Source organism: Chanos chanos, chromosome 2 (genome assembly GCF_902362185.1).
Source record: "Chanos chanos chromosome 2, fChaCha1.1, whole genome shotgun sequence".
In the NCBI taxonomy this organism is placed as follows: domain Eukaryota; kingdom Metazoa; phylum Chordata; class Actinopteri; order Gonorynchiformes; family Chanidae; genus Chanos; species Chanos chanos.
This window is the reverse complement of record NC_044496.1, coordinates 52,659,136-52,673,859: the sequence shown is the minus strand read 5'-3', so window position 1 is coordinate 52,673,859 and position 14,724 is coordinate 52,659,136. Positions and strand designations below refer to the sequence as shown.

At 43.6% G+C, this 14,724-nt stretch overlaps 1 protein-coding gene across 2 annotated transcripts in view; it reads left to right on the top strand.

Annotated features, from left to right (window-relative positions):
• Positions 1-14,724, top strand: part of ablim3 (actin binding LIM protein family, member 3) — a 51,837-nt gene that overhangs the window by 27,275 nt on the left and 9,838 nt on the right. For both annotated transcript variants that reach the window (XM_030764647.1, XM_030764645.1), the window contains exons 4-14: positions 2,064-2,179; positions 3,993-4,119; positions 4,610-4,703; positions 8,738-8,825; positions 10,123-10,181; positions 10,325-10,396; positions 11,485-11,640; positions 12,656-12,685; positions 13,137-13,266; positions 13,777-13,875; positions 14,680-14,724. The exon at positions 14,680-14,724 is cut by the window's right edge and continues 6 nt beyond it. In XM_030764647.1, coding sequence (XP_030620507.1) covers positions 2,064-2,179; positions 3,993-4,119; positions 4,610-4,703; positions 8,738-8,825; positions 10,123-10,181; positions 10,325-10,396; positions 11,485-11,640; positions 12,656-12,685; positions 13,137-13,266; positions 13,777-13,875; positions 14,680-14,724 — 1,016 coding nt within the window. The remainder of the gene's footprint in view (positions 1-2,063; positions 2,180-3,992; positions 4,120-4,609; positions 4,704-8,737; positions 8,826-10,122; positions 10,182-10,324; positions 10,397-11,484; positions 11,641-12,655; positions 12,686-13,136; positions 13,267-13,776; positions 13,876-14,679) is intronic.

Genomic DNA, 14,724 nt, shown 5'->3' with positions numbered 1-14,724 from the left:
GTCAAAGGAATGAATCCAGTGCGTACAGATTATAACGCAGAAATTACACTCTGACTCTAAATTCTCTGTATAGGCATGGGAGAAAGGAATCTTAAAGACATAATGTTTATAGTTGAGGTTTTTTACAACAAAAAAACCCCGTTGTAGAGTGAGGCTCTAAAATGGCAGAGCTGATTCCAGCATCAGGGTTCACAGTAAGTGGATTGCTTTGTAATTGCTCTGTTACTGTTACTGCAGAAATGGGCTCCACTAATAGGATTTGTCTTTCGTTGAAAAAGCTTCCAGTGTGTGCATGATTACTGTCTAGATAGTGGTGGACTTTGCTAGATTAAAGTGCAGTTCTAGATTAATTACGTAGACAGACAGGTACTTATGCTTATACAATTCACTAAAAGCACTGTGGACAAAGAATGATTGATGCTCAGTGTATGTGGCAGGTCAGGAAATTTCAATAATGTCCAATTTTGAAACCTGTATGTAGACAGTCTGTGCTGTCTTCCCCTGGTCACCATCCATACGTAAAGCTTGTGTAGACTGTTAGCTTTGTTTAGTCTGAGAGCTGTGAGACAGCTTTCGCTGTGAGACAGCTTTCGCTGTGTGCTTTGGCAGATGCTGTTGACGGGGAAGTCAAGCCCACGACAACAAACAGTCAGTCAAGCTGCCAAATGTTTACAACTGGCCCTCACATCTAGCAGATGATCTAAACACCTTATGTTTAGTAAGGACAAGAAAGGAGGTGATTAGGCTACTGTGCGTGTGTTTGTGTGTGTGTGCGTGCATGCGTGTGTGTGTGTGTGTGTGCGCGCGCGTGTGTGTGCGTGTGGGTATGTGTGTATGTGTGTGCATGCGTGTGTGTTTGTGTTTGTGTGTATGTGGGTATGTATGTGTATGTGTGTGCATGCGTGTGTGTGTGTGTGGGGGGGTGACGCTGTTTCGGGCCCACCTTGACGTCACAGTGCAGGTAGTGCTTGTGCAATGCCAGGCCTATGTTCAAGGCAGGGGGAGTAGCTTGGCTTGGCCTTCTATTTGGGGTTATACCCTTGAATGGCCTCAGTAGCAGTTACACCAGTCTGCTTAGAGCAGTGCTATTAGTGAAGTCCTGCTGAGCCTGCTGTCACTGAGGTGCTAAACACACAGCTCTCTCAAGTGAGATGTGTGATCACAGTATCCGTATGAAGGGCTTAGAGACGGGTGTTATCATGGGTCCTTAAATACCTTTATTAATGTGTATGGGAAGTGTGTCCCTCCTTGAAAATGTGAAATGTTGTGTGTAGGTAAATGCCTTATACAAATGCATGAATTTGCACCCCAGCGAGATAATAAGATGTGACAAAAGGTCAAGAGGGTGCAGAATTTAGAGAGGCTGTGTGTGTGTGTGTGTGTGTCTGTTTGTGTGCGTGTGTGGTTGTGCGCATGCATGTGTGTGCGCACGTGCGTGTGTTTGTGTGTGCGTGTGCGTGTGTGGTTGTGCGCATGTGTGTGTGTGTGTATGTGTGTGTGTGTGTGTGGTTGTTTGTAGTGTGTGTGTGTGTTTATGTGAGCATGTGTGTATGTGCGTCTGTGTGTGTGTGGTTATGTGCGTGCATGTGTGTGCGCATGTGTGTGTGTGTGTGTAGATTTCATACGCACTCAACGGTGGTACCATTCCCCGACTGAAGTGTTACACACACTGACTCAACAGTTAGAAATGGGAAGTTTGAGTCTTTCAGATGTGTTTGTCAGATGCTTGTGTGGTATGGGAGAGTCCGCCTGCTGTATTCCACATGCTCTACAGAATGACGCTGTCAGGCCGGATCTTTCTGTGGTTATCTGATCAGAGTGGTGGTTAAGGCATGTCCCTTTCCTCCTCCTCACGATCTGATACTAAACATATTTAGCCTCCATTTCCAAACCCTGAATTATTTAGGACTCTGTGCTCTGTCTCTCCCTAAAGTCTACATGTACAGCAGTCTGCGTGGCAATGCAATGTGTGTGTGTGTGTGTGTGTGTGTGTGCGCGTGTGTGTGTGCGCGTGTGCGTGTGTGTATTTTAAAACTGTTTCCGTCTTTTTCTTCTCTCTTTAGAAAACCCTTCCCGATTGGAGACAGAGTAACCTTCAGTGGGAAGGAGTGTGTCTGTCAGCAATGCTCTCACACACTTGTCAGTTCCAGTGAGCCAATCAAGATCCACGGGCCGAGCCGTAAGTAGTCCTGTCCGCTCGACTTCATGACACGTATCTATTTCTGTAGTTTGAAGAAATAAAATGATTCCCATGTCACGATGCACGCCACAGTTCTCACAGGTTTACTGGACATAGTTCTAAATGCACAGCTTTGAAATGACAGTGCATTGTAAGTTAATAAACCCAGAGACTGGCTCTGAACTGGGAACGTGGGTAACTGAGTCATATGTTGTAGCTGTTGTGGGGAAACAGGACTACAAGGTGCTGTAAATATGGCTAGAACTGTCACATGCACTCATGAATTATATTTATCCCATAATTCGCCCCTTGAATCTCTCTGATGAAGCAGGCGGCCTTCTATTAAATAATATAATCAATTTATAATCACACTTTATTTTGAGGCTTGCTAGAGTGGAAGCATTGATCACTGAATGACAGCACTGTGCGTGTGTGTGCGCGCGCGCGCGTGAACATGTTTGCAAAGATAACATTTGAATCGACAGCTTTATAAATCAGACTGGGCTAGCAAGCTGTAAAACCTCTTTGTTTAAGAGTTCATGGCTGTCAGTTAATCACTAGCTGTTTTTTTACTCTCTCTCTCTCTCTCTCTCTCTCTCTTTTCTGCTCCCGGTACTGTACTGTGTGACCAATCAGACTAAGCGCCTGTCGTCATGACAACAATCAGCCTCCTCCTCCTCCTCCCCCTCCCCCCATTAGGTTACCTGTTCACCTCATGAATCTGCTGTAGCAGTCTGCTGTTTTCGTTGTGTTGTGCTATGCTTAGTATTCCATATAGAATGCTCCGAAGAGTTGTCTGAAATAAATTGTATAGATTTTTTTTTTCTCCTGGAAATCCAAAAGCTACATTGTTCCATATGGTTGTGTTGAGCCAGTTGACTTGGGGGTGGGGGGTGGGGGGGGGAATGGGCGTACGCATAGCGATGCACATTGCTGGCCAAGGTCACAGGAGGTCAAGGTACCTTTTGTCTGAGTGGCTGGAGTACGCTCGGGCGCATGGCCGCCGGGCGAGCAAAAAAGACGCGACCGCTTATCGTGTGAAATGTTTATGGAGGTCAGAGAAAAAAAGGAAAACGCCTTGCGCTTTGTGTTTTGCGTCGCTCTTCAATTAAACAAAGCAGATGGGTCCGTCTGCAAACACGCCTGGTGCCTTTACTCGAGTTCTCTCGGTCAAAGACGATTTCAAAAGCGCCAGAGAGAAAAAAAAAAAAAAAAAAAACAGAATTGATTTTCAATCGACACTGTAATGAGGAGATTGTACATGTTTGAATAGAGGCAAACTGAACGAGTAAGAAAAGAAAAAAAGTGATGGCGAGGATAGAAGCGATTTTTCACTCTCTTTTTCAAAAAGAGAGTTGTCTTGTTTGTTTCTCTGTCAGTCTGAAGTCTGTGGGATTTGGCAGTGAAGGGAGGAAGGCGTCTGATGGATAAAACTAAAGCCCGTTTGAGTGGTGATCAAATGAAAACAAATGAGTGACTGACCTTTCTGGGTAACAGAACCTGCCGTAGTCATGCATCATAGATCCAGCAGTTCCCCTGTGTGCGTGTGTGTGTGTGTGTGTGTGTTTGTTTCACCACCGCCAGTGTTTTAAATCAAGCAACCACAACTCAGAGCTCCTTTCAGTTCTCATCGTTTTTTTCATTATTCTTGCTATCGATTTTTTTGATGTATGTTTTATGAAGTTATTGATACGGCACAGCATAGAGAAAAGAATCCATATATGTCAGTTATATCAGTATGGATATGTAAGCAAGTATGTTCACTGTAATCCATCTTCTCTCTCTCTCTCTCTCTCTGTCTCTCTCTCTGCAGACTGTGCTGGGTGTAAAGAAGAAATCAAGCAGGGCCAGTCTTTGCTGGCATTGGAGAAACAGTGGCATGTCAGCTGTTTTAAGTGTCAGACCTGTGGCATGGTCCTGACGGGAGAGTACATCAGCAAGTCAGTGCCACTCTCCCCTCCCTTGTCAAAACCTCACATACATCTGCTCAAGCCCCCGCTGATCTCTCACTGACTGTAGAGTCGCGTACCAGATCGAATTTCAGCTCGCCACTTTTGTTTTTTTTTTTACTGCAGGTTACCCAAGTCGCAGCACTGCTGTTACTCAGGTTTACAAACCACAGCTTTTCTTTTTTTTTCACTCTCCTCAGCCAAATATTTTAATCGTAACATTGTAACGCAAGTGCTTCGCTGTCACACCGGATAAGGACCCAACCCTAGAATTCAGTCAGAGGCATGTTTTACATTCCGCTCATTCTTCTACCAAAACTCACGGAAACATCAGCAAACACATGCGAATGTACTGAAACGACCAAAACGCGATCTTAGCCACTCTGAATAATCGAAATAATCATTGCTTAATCAAAACGATTATTACCGTGTGAGCGTGTGTCTTGAATGAATATGTTTCTTTTATTATTTCCTTATTTAGAGATGGCATACCGTACTGCGAGGCGGATTATCACGCGCAGTTTGGTATCAAGTGTGAGACGTGCGACAGATACATTAGCGGCCGAGTTCTCGAGGTAAGTGGAGCGGTCCTGCTTGGCCGGGCCAAATGGCCCGTGTCCAGCCTCTCCGTTCTGTGTTTACTGCTTAGGTGAAACGGAGACGAGGTCGTTAAGTGAAGTGAAGTCATCTCGGGCCTGTTTCTGACCGCCGGCGATCTTCTTAAATCACGGCCTACGTTGTGGAACAAGGTCTTTAGCGAAAAAAAAAAAAAAACGGTAGCCGGGGCAAAATGAAAAGCGATCGTCGTTCTCCATCAGAGGCCCGGTTTTAACTTTTAACAGAGATTTTGTTTTCAGTTACTGAACTACTGATTTCTTAGAACGTATTGGAACCTTTATGGTGCTGCAAAGGGTGCAGGGTGGCGCCGTGGGCAGCGCTGTTGTCTCACAGCAAGAAGGTCCCAGGTTCGATTCCTGGCCGAGAGTGTGTGGAGTTTGCATGTTCTCCCTGTGTGGGTTTCCTCCCACAGTCCAAAGACATGCAGGTCAGCCGAATTGGAGATACTAAGTTTTCCCTAATGCGTTTGGATGTGTGTCTGCCCTGCGATGGACTGGTGATGGCCTGTCCAAGCTGCTTCCCCGACTTTCGCCCAGTGCTGGGATAGGCTCCAGCTACCCCCGTGACCCTAATTAGGGTCGCGGGGGGTGCTGGCTTAGGTAATGAGTGAGCGAGTGGTGCTACAAAGCTGTCGCCTTGAATCTCGCGCAGGGATATTGATTGGATCGCGTGTCTTAAGGCTTGTATGATGACGCGTCTTTGCTGACTGGACTTGATATGATGAATGACACTCTGTACAATCCTTATGTTCAGCTGACTGGGGAGACGGTGGTAACAGAGCAATACCTGAAACAAACCTTCATTGATCCATCAACACTGGCAACACAGGAGAGCTACAGCTATAAAAAGATCAAAGGCTAAATACGAGGATACGGAAGAGAAAACCCGGAGAGACAGAACGATGAGACGGCTGTTTGAAGCTGTGTTCTCTCAAACACACTCTCAACTGGTTTTCCTCTCGAGTTTTAAAAAAAAAGAGAAAGTAAAGAAACATAAAATAGAGAGGTGAGGAGGAAGCGTTGGAGGTGACGTACGGAGGAGGAGTGAACGAGGAGAGAAGAAATGAATGACTGAACGGGTGAGGAAGGACTTAAAAAAAAAAAAAAGATCACACAAAAAGCAAAGGAGGAGGCATAAGTGAACAGGTGAACAAGAAATTTGGGGTGTCTCTCGGTAGGAAAGGATTACTCATTCAACGCACGCTTCTCTTCTTTTTGTTCCTTGACGCGTCAAGCAAGTAGATTGACAATATGACGAAACATCCATCAAAGTTTATTAGTTAGTCTCCTCCCGGGCGCTGTCTCCAATGGTCGCTTCTTTAGTTTGCTTTCTCAGCTGCTCCTGCTCTTTCAACAGGCTTTGATGGTTCATCAGCTCTAATGATTCTCTTGGCACTGAATGCCTGGCACATCTCCCTTTGTTGACTTCCACACATTTGCAATTATAGCCTTGAAGATAGACTGACAAAACAAAATTGTGTGAACACACTCACATGCAGAAAGAGAGAAAGAGAGAGAGAGAGAGAGAGAGAGAGAGAGAGAGAGACAGACATGCAGACAGACAGAGGTGGCGACATGTTACGGTATTTTACATACAAATAAAAAAACAGTTAATTAGCTCAGAGTGTTCTAGCGAGCTGATGAAGGTTTGCACGCACACACACGCACACACACACACACACACACACACCCTTGCAGCTTCTGTGCTCTTATGCCAGTCTGGGAGTTGGGTGTGAAGTGCTCTCTGTTCCAGGGAGTGCTTTCAGTTGGGATATTTATAGCCTACGGGACATCAGACGATTTATCTTTCTCCTTCCCGTTTGATTTGCACTCATTGATCGCAATAATACAACATGTCTCAGGGAACTTAGGGACTGCCAGCCCTCTGGTTCCAGCAGAAAACGCACAGTCGTATCCTTATAGAACATCACAGTGTCCCTAAAGCACATTTTCACAGTGTATTCTCTGTACGTCTTTCTCACTAAAAACATCTCCCATTTGGATGGTTCTGATTTTCAGCTGTGCTCTGCTCCTGACAAGCTGAAACATAGTGTAGGAGCACCCAGCTAAGCTAAAGGAAGAAGCAGTAATAGCATGGATCAAAGATACAGGGACAGCCAGGCATTCTTTCAGCATCTGTTGGTGTAATTAGACGGCAGTATGGTATAAGTGAACCATCCCTAAACATAATAATGATTGCCTTTCTCGACGCTGCTGCCACTGCTGCCGCCACTTAACAAGTTTGGCCGAGAGAACATGAAACCAACGCACGGCCTCAAGTCTCTAGGAAAACTGGGGTCTGCCGTGGGAACTTGAGCCGTACGGGAACACGAGGGGTTAAAAATATTCCATAACGCTTCAGTCACCTAACAGTTCCTCGGCATTTCGGAGATATCATTTAGACACAGGGCCCTCCTGAGGTCACAAAGGTCAGAACAGGGCTCTCTAATCGCTTGGGCTTATGGGTAATAAACATCCTTTACTACACGGCGAACGGGTGTTTTTCAAAATGAGCTCTTCTGTTTTCACCTCTTTTCTCAATGAGAAAATGACACGTGCCATCTTTTTCATCTTTGGTCGCGTGTGCTGCTACAGTTTTTTTGGTTGAAAACTTGAAATTAAAAAAACTGAAACGTCTTGAAGGCGTCAGACTTACAGTTAATAGTTGAGCTGTGAGTGTGAGGCTTTAATTACGGAGGCTCCAGTGTTCAAGAGCATTCTGCTCTTCATCTGAAGCTCATTCCTGGACCACGTTTGTTCTTTATTGTGGTAAACCAGACGAGCAAAGCCTCACAGAGGAAACTTACTGATGAAACCCAACTCCCCTCTGCTGGCAGTTCATGGAAAATTCTAGTCATCGGGGGAAAAAAAAAAATCCACATTTCTCTCGTTTCATATTATAGGTCAGAGAGTAAAATAACCCAGGAGATGTTGCTGAGTGGACAGTGTTGTCTGCACAAGCAAACTGGACCTGAGGGACGGCATAGCATGGAGCATCTGTACTCAAACTGTAGAGGAACGTTCTAAGGGGAAATGCTCTTCCCATTCAGACTACATCACGTCTGGGCTTAACAGACGTTTCCAACTCATTTAGGTCACATGCCAATCCTGAACTATATTTAGAGTTCTTTTTAATGGTCTATAGAGGGGCTCTTATTGGGGGGTGGGGGTGGGGCAAAGATTTCACAGGGGAGTTGATGAAGGTGAAGGGGAGGAGGAAGAGAGACATGATGTCAGCGCTGTTCTTTAGACTGATTGGTTTCAAAACGTTGTGTAGCCAATGAGTATATTTTCTAAAAGATAATCTAGCATGAAACTCTTTTGTTTTGTTCTTAGAGCTGGCGTTCAATTCCCAAGCTGTTTTCAAGGCTCCCGTATCTTATTCTCACTGTAGCTGTAAGACACTTATGTTTATCTGCCCTCAGATCAAACTCATATCTGTTTTAGAGGCCCAGGAGACCATTTCTCCAATTATTCGCAGTGAAGAGACTCAGTGATTTTTAACCATGGGTTAGAATGATGGAGAGGGCTGTTAACAGAGTCCTCTTGTGTGCACGTTGTAAAGAAGACATTAGAAGAAAACAGCAATTTAAAGTCAAGTAAGGAGTGGAACGAGACCCTTGTTATCACCAGTTCATTATTGCCATAATTATAATTACTACTGCCAATAAAGTTTAGAAGTAGCGGAATATTGGAACTCTAATGAAGATATTTAGAAGCGCAACAGCACTCGTTTTCGACTACGAGGGAGTATTATCGCAATCTCTAATGTCTTTCTTTTTTTCTTTTTCTTACTTTCCTTCCTGTCTGTGTATGCATGTATGTATGTATGTTTCTATCTGTCTATCTATCTATCTATCCATCTATCTATCTATCTACCCATCTATCTATCTATCTATCTATCTATCTATCTATCTATCTATCTATCTATCTATCTATCTGTCTCTCTGTCTGTCTGTCTGTCTGTCTGTCTGTCTGTCTGTGTGACTCAGGCTGGAGGAAAGCACTATCATCCTACCTGTGCTCGCTGTGCGCGATGTCACATGATGTTTACAGAGGGTGAGGAGATGTACCTGACGGGTGAGTAAAGGTCACAAAAGGTCACATTCCTTCAAACACAGGAACTCAGGAAACCCCTGAGGGTACCAAAAGAGCCAAAGCGAAGAGAGATTAGCGCTTCCATTAGCACAAACCCTCACGATAACTTGACAGCGGAACACCTTCCCCACCGATAGATGCCTGAGTCTGAATGTGGTTTATTCTTACAGGTCAGATCACAAGGCTGATAACGCTCTTAACCATCCATAATAGTCACGGAACATCGCCGAATGAGTCAGGATGTTATACACGCATTCGCATTCGTTATATACACGCACTGAAAGATCTCTCTAAAAGAGACCAGCGTCTCACGTATTAACATCATCACTTTCGATGATTAGGCCCATTTAGATGATTAGTCCGGTTATGATCATCTGATCATAAGAATGATGGATTAGAGATAAAGACATCATTATGAGGGCTTGAAGAAAGCTTTGATACGAGTGGCTTTGTATTTATCCTGCTGATAGTCACACAGTCACACGTCCCATTCACACGTTTCCCCTCGTTGGCTCATATGACTGATCTTATGATATGCTAGGCTAACATCCACATTAACATTGACTGCAGGCCTGTGTCTGTTCGGTGCTACTCTCTCTGGGAATGGTTTGTCTCACAGTCTGGCACTTCCAGATAAGAACAAAGCAGCATTAGAGTGTTACAGGCTAGTGAACATGCCCTGAGGTGAAACACTTAGAGTCAGCAGACTTTAACACCAGCCGTCAACATCATTAACATACAGAGCGAGAAAAGAGGGAGACAGAGAGAGATTGACACTGTCTGAGAAAACAATGTGACGATATTTGTATAATGTGACAGTGTGTGTGTGTGTCACCTTAATGAAATTCAAATCACGTTTTATAAAAAAAAACAACACTACTGATAGTTTAGATTACATTTATCTGTTCAATTGAATTAGACTCTTTTTTTTTTGTATTTGATACTGATCTCCAACACCCTGCCATGTAATGGGGAATTGGCTAAATGCCCAGAGTCCTGGATGAAGATGAATTAGAGGCATGAGGGTTAGAGGGTCCTAGTCCTTAGAGAGATTTAAAGTGTTTTAAAAGTTAAACAGGCTTTTCATTAACACACAGGGTGTGTTCTTTCTCAAATGCGTATCTGTTGAATTTAAATGAAATTCAGTATTGCTGATAATGTAACACCTTGATAAAATAATTTCATCCACGCTATCTCAGATATTTGTGTACGGTTGCAGTATTATTTGAAATATTTGAAGCTGTTTTAATCTCTTTCTTTTTGTTCTTGCCATGGACAGGTTCAGAAGTATGGCACCCGGTTTGTAAACAGGCAGCACGGGCAGAAAGAAAACTCAGGGTAAAAATCTCTTCATTTTTACCGAATTTAAGTGTTTTATAGACACAAACACAAGCCTGAGATTTCCAGGTACGGGTTGTAAGTGAGTCAGACTCCCTGTTTTCTTTCTTTTTTTTTTTCTTTTTTCTGTCTGATTCTCACAGCACAGACGCATGTCAGAAACCTCCATCTCTCCACCGGGCTCTAGCATTGGCTCTCCGAGTCGAGTCATCTGTGTAAGTAACGAGTAACTCTGAAACTCTGCTTATCGTGTAATGACAGAGTGACAGTCGTGCTTTTAACTGAATTAGAAATTGTCTGAACCTAGACCCCTTTGAGTGAAAACACCATTATCAGAGGGGAGTGGAAACATTCTGCAGTAGCTCTGGAAAGTGTATACAGGACTCAAAATTCACCTGACATCACTAAATGAATGACTTAAACATATCTCACTAGCATTATATGTTTCTGAATTAAAAGTTACATACATTAAAATACACATTGTCAATAAAAAAAGCACATGAATGCATGTGTATTCGTGTGCGTGTGTGTGTGTGTGAGAGAGAGAGAGAGAGAGCATGCATGCGTGTTTGTGATTGTGTGTGTGTATGAGAGAGAGGGAGAGAGAGAGAGAGATGTAAATGGGAGTGAAGGCTGCAGTGTTGAACAGTGACCTTTGTGTGTGTTGTGAGTAATAGGATGAAATCGCAGTGTAAGCATGTGTGTTGTCCTGTGTGGCTGGCCGTCGCTGAAGATCACTCATCAGACAGTGCAGTGTGCATCACATGCTTCAGCATGTGTGCACTTTTAACCATCAGCCCTGTAATCCACACCAGCTCAGAGCTGGGCAGCTCAATTCATCGAAGACTGGGTCCTCTTATAGAGTTACATTACATTTGAGATGGTTTCATGGAATGTTTTAAGATTACAGTGTCCGACAGATCAGCAGGCAAAACCAAGCCTTTACCAAGACTCTGCATTCACACAAGAAACTAGCACAGTCTAGCAGCTCAGAAAACCCACACTCAGGCATGGTTCCCATTTCGTGGTAGTTGTTTTTGTCTTTGTTTATCACTGTTGTTTCCACAGGGGTATTCTACGAAGCAGAATTTCTCAGTTAATCAAATAATTATCGCCAGAAGTCAGGATTGTCCGATGGGAAATACTTCTTAGCCGTTTTCCTTTTTTTTTTTTTTTCTTAAGTTATTTAGCTATTTGAAAAATCCTGCTCTGTGGAATATTTCCCCCCCAGGCCAACTCTTCATGTTCCCATTGTCATCAGTGTATGTGGATGTGTTTGTGTGTTCTATGTCCCTCTCTCTAGGCCAAAGTGGAGAACGAGATCCTTGATTACAAAGATCTGGCTGCTCTGCCTAAGGTTAAAGCTATATATGAAGTGCAGAGGCCCGATCTAATATCCTATGAACCATATCAGAGATACTGCTCAGATGACAGGCTAGAACGCTACAGCTATGGGGAGGTATTCAGACGCCAGCGCCACTCTATATCCCCTCCTTTAGCATGTCACTCCTGTCGCTCACCAGATACTCCTAGCCTAGCCTAGACTAGCCTACCTTAGCCTAGCATTTTCTGTTCCAGCCTAGCGCAGTTCCTCTTTCCTTCAGCATTCTGTGTTTTGCATCCGCGCACCTTTTAATGGTCGTTTTTCCTTTTACTGGAATGCCCTTGCATGTGCTGTGAATGTGCTTAGAGAGATTCATTTTTTTCTCTTACTGTAGCCTTCGTGAGTTTGCGTGCACGTGAAAACCTTTTTGCTTTCGCATGTGATACTTTTTACCAAGATCATTTCAAATTATCTCTGTAATTACACTGCTTTTGACAGCACATGACTTTTCGGTATTTGTGCAAGGTGTTATAATATATTTTTATATTAGCAGTGAACTGTTTCCTTAGGTTAACAGAATAATTAAGAATACAAGTTTGCTATAGAATAAAACTTGACTATAAATGGCTTTAACTACCGTATTAAAATGCAGGGTGAGCTTAAGAAAATAAACATTCAAACTCAAAACCCCGTGGGAATATACAACTACCCAAGAGCTCCTAGAAGTTTGGAGAAGGGGCCGATCAATATTAAAAAAAAAAAAAAAAAACCTAGAAAAATATATAATTGATCACTACTCCATCAATGATCCTTGATATGTGTTGCCCATTGCTGTTCTCATGCAGTAAACATGGACAAAGGCTCATCTTTTATCTATTTGAGTACAAGTTCTGTCAAGCAGTTGTAATCCTAAATGTTCATTAAAGTCTTCAAATAGAGCTTGCTAATTAGCTTGGTCATGTACCACAGTAGATAGTTTTGGAGCTGTTGTTGTTGGTGATGATGATGATGACGATGGTGATGATAGGTGTTATTTAATGGTCTTATGAGAACAGTAGTTTTCACTTTTCTTATCTGCTTTTCCACCCTCACTGTTGGCTGATAATCTCTCTCTCTCTCTCTCTCTCTCTCTCTCTCTCTCTCTCCACAGTCTCTGGGTACACTCTCCCCTTATTCTCAGGTAATAAAGCTGTAACCCATTTATCCTTCCCCATTATCTCTAATCCTGTAGTCGTTTTGACCCCTCATAGAAAAGCCGAAAAGAAAAGGTCATCTTCGTCCTTATTCAGTGGCTCTGGAGGACTGATTCTGCTGATATTATTAATTGGTCCAGGAGCCAAACATTAATTTTTGTAATTGCTCACTGAACTCTTCCACTAAAAGGATTAAAGTTGTTTTGGGTTTTTTTTGCTTTCATTTGGAACGAGTAATTGCCATATAAATCAACAAAATATGTCTGTCAAAATCTGTCTGGTTTTCATACTAAGACTAAACATGTTGGTTTTTGTGTTTCTTCATTTCACAACCGGCTTTCATATTTGTAGTCTATAATGTCTACTGCAGCCAGACTAAAGCCTTTGTGTGTGGATAATGAAATGGCTCTCTCTCTCTCTCTCTCTTTTTGTGAGCAGGACATGTACGACAGTATTGATTTAAGGCAGAGGAGGTCCTCCAGCCCTGGTTACATTGACTCCCCCACCCACAGCAAACAGGGCATGTCTCCCATCCTGTCCAGATCCCCGCAACACTACTACCGCCCGGGTGAGTCCCAGCCCACCCACGCGCTGAAGTAAGCCTGCTAGCATGAGCTGACGTATGCAGTCCTGCCCAGTTTCATACATGTATTCCCATGGGCTTTCTGACAATAAACCGCCCGTACAATAACATATGCTCCGTAGTCCTTTAGACAGCGCAACTCTGCGTAAAGTTTTGAGCTAAGAGTTTTCAAAGTGGATTCGTTCTTAAGTCTGGAAAAAAAAAATAGTTCAGGGTAAATAGCTTCCCGCGCTGTTTGTACCATAACGCGGCATTAGCTTTATAGTTGTTTTCATTGCATGATTTGGCACAGTATACTCTTTCTCCCTCTCTCTCTCTCTTTTCTCCTCTGAAAGGCATACTGTACCTGTCTGGTTAATTTGCACGTAGACGCTGACAGTTAGGATTTTTTACGGGACGAGTTGATTGGCTTGAGCTTATGGCAAAAGGCGAGGCGGTCCTTCTTCACTCATGCTTTTATTCTGTGTACTCTCATTGGCTGGGGGCTTTGTACAGGCTCTGAGAGTGGCAGGAGCTCACCCTATTACAATCAGCTGGATACCAGGTCCAGCACTCCCACTACGTACCAAGCACCCAAGCATTTCCATGTGCCAGGTAGGCCTGCATTTCTCCCCCTTCACTTCATTCGCTGCTCCTTTCCTCCATTATACTCATCCACAGCCTTAACCAAATGCTCCAGATAGTAACCCCTTCCTTTTATTTCCTTCTCTCCTTTTGGTTTTTTTTGGGGGTTTTTTTTTACGTTTCTCCTCTCTTTTTCTCCCTTCTTCTTTCGCCTTTAAGGGAAATGTATGTTTATGTAAACTCGCTTGACGCGTGAAACTGAAACTATGTTTAACCAGTGGTATCTCCTCAGATCAGTGGAAGGGAGGGAGCAGAACTTGTATGTTTTTGTATAGGCCCTGGAGCCACAACATAAGAAAAGATATTTCTGGTCATACACACACAGGCACACACATACATGTAGACACACACACACACACACTCAAATTGGTTTTTGTCAAACCTTGCCCTCTCATAAAGCTTAGCTGTCCCATCACGATGCGCTGCCTCAGTCAGATTACAGAGGTACGGTTTGACTGACAGGCACGGACAGTGGCTTTACCGCTTTAGGCTTTTCTCAGCCTCCGAAAAGCAAAATGACGTGTTTTTTTCCCCCGCTCTGTTCCCCTGTTTCCTTGTCCTCTTCTCCTGTCCTCATGAGTTTGGTTTCTCCTCTCCTTCCATTTTTCTATCCCTGCGCCCTCCCCTGACAGCTGTCGGTTCCCGGAAAGCTGACGAGGAAGTAGAATGATGTATTTCCTTTCCCTTGTATAAATATTTTTTTTTCTTCTTCCTCCATTTCCTTCCCTCTCCCTCCTCCATGTTTCATGTCTTTATCTCTCTTTCTCTTCTCAGCATCAGGAGAGTCCAACATCTACAGGAAGCCTCCCATCTATAAGA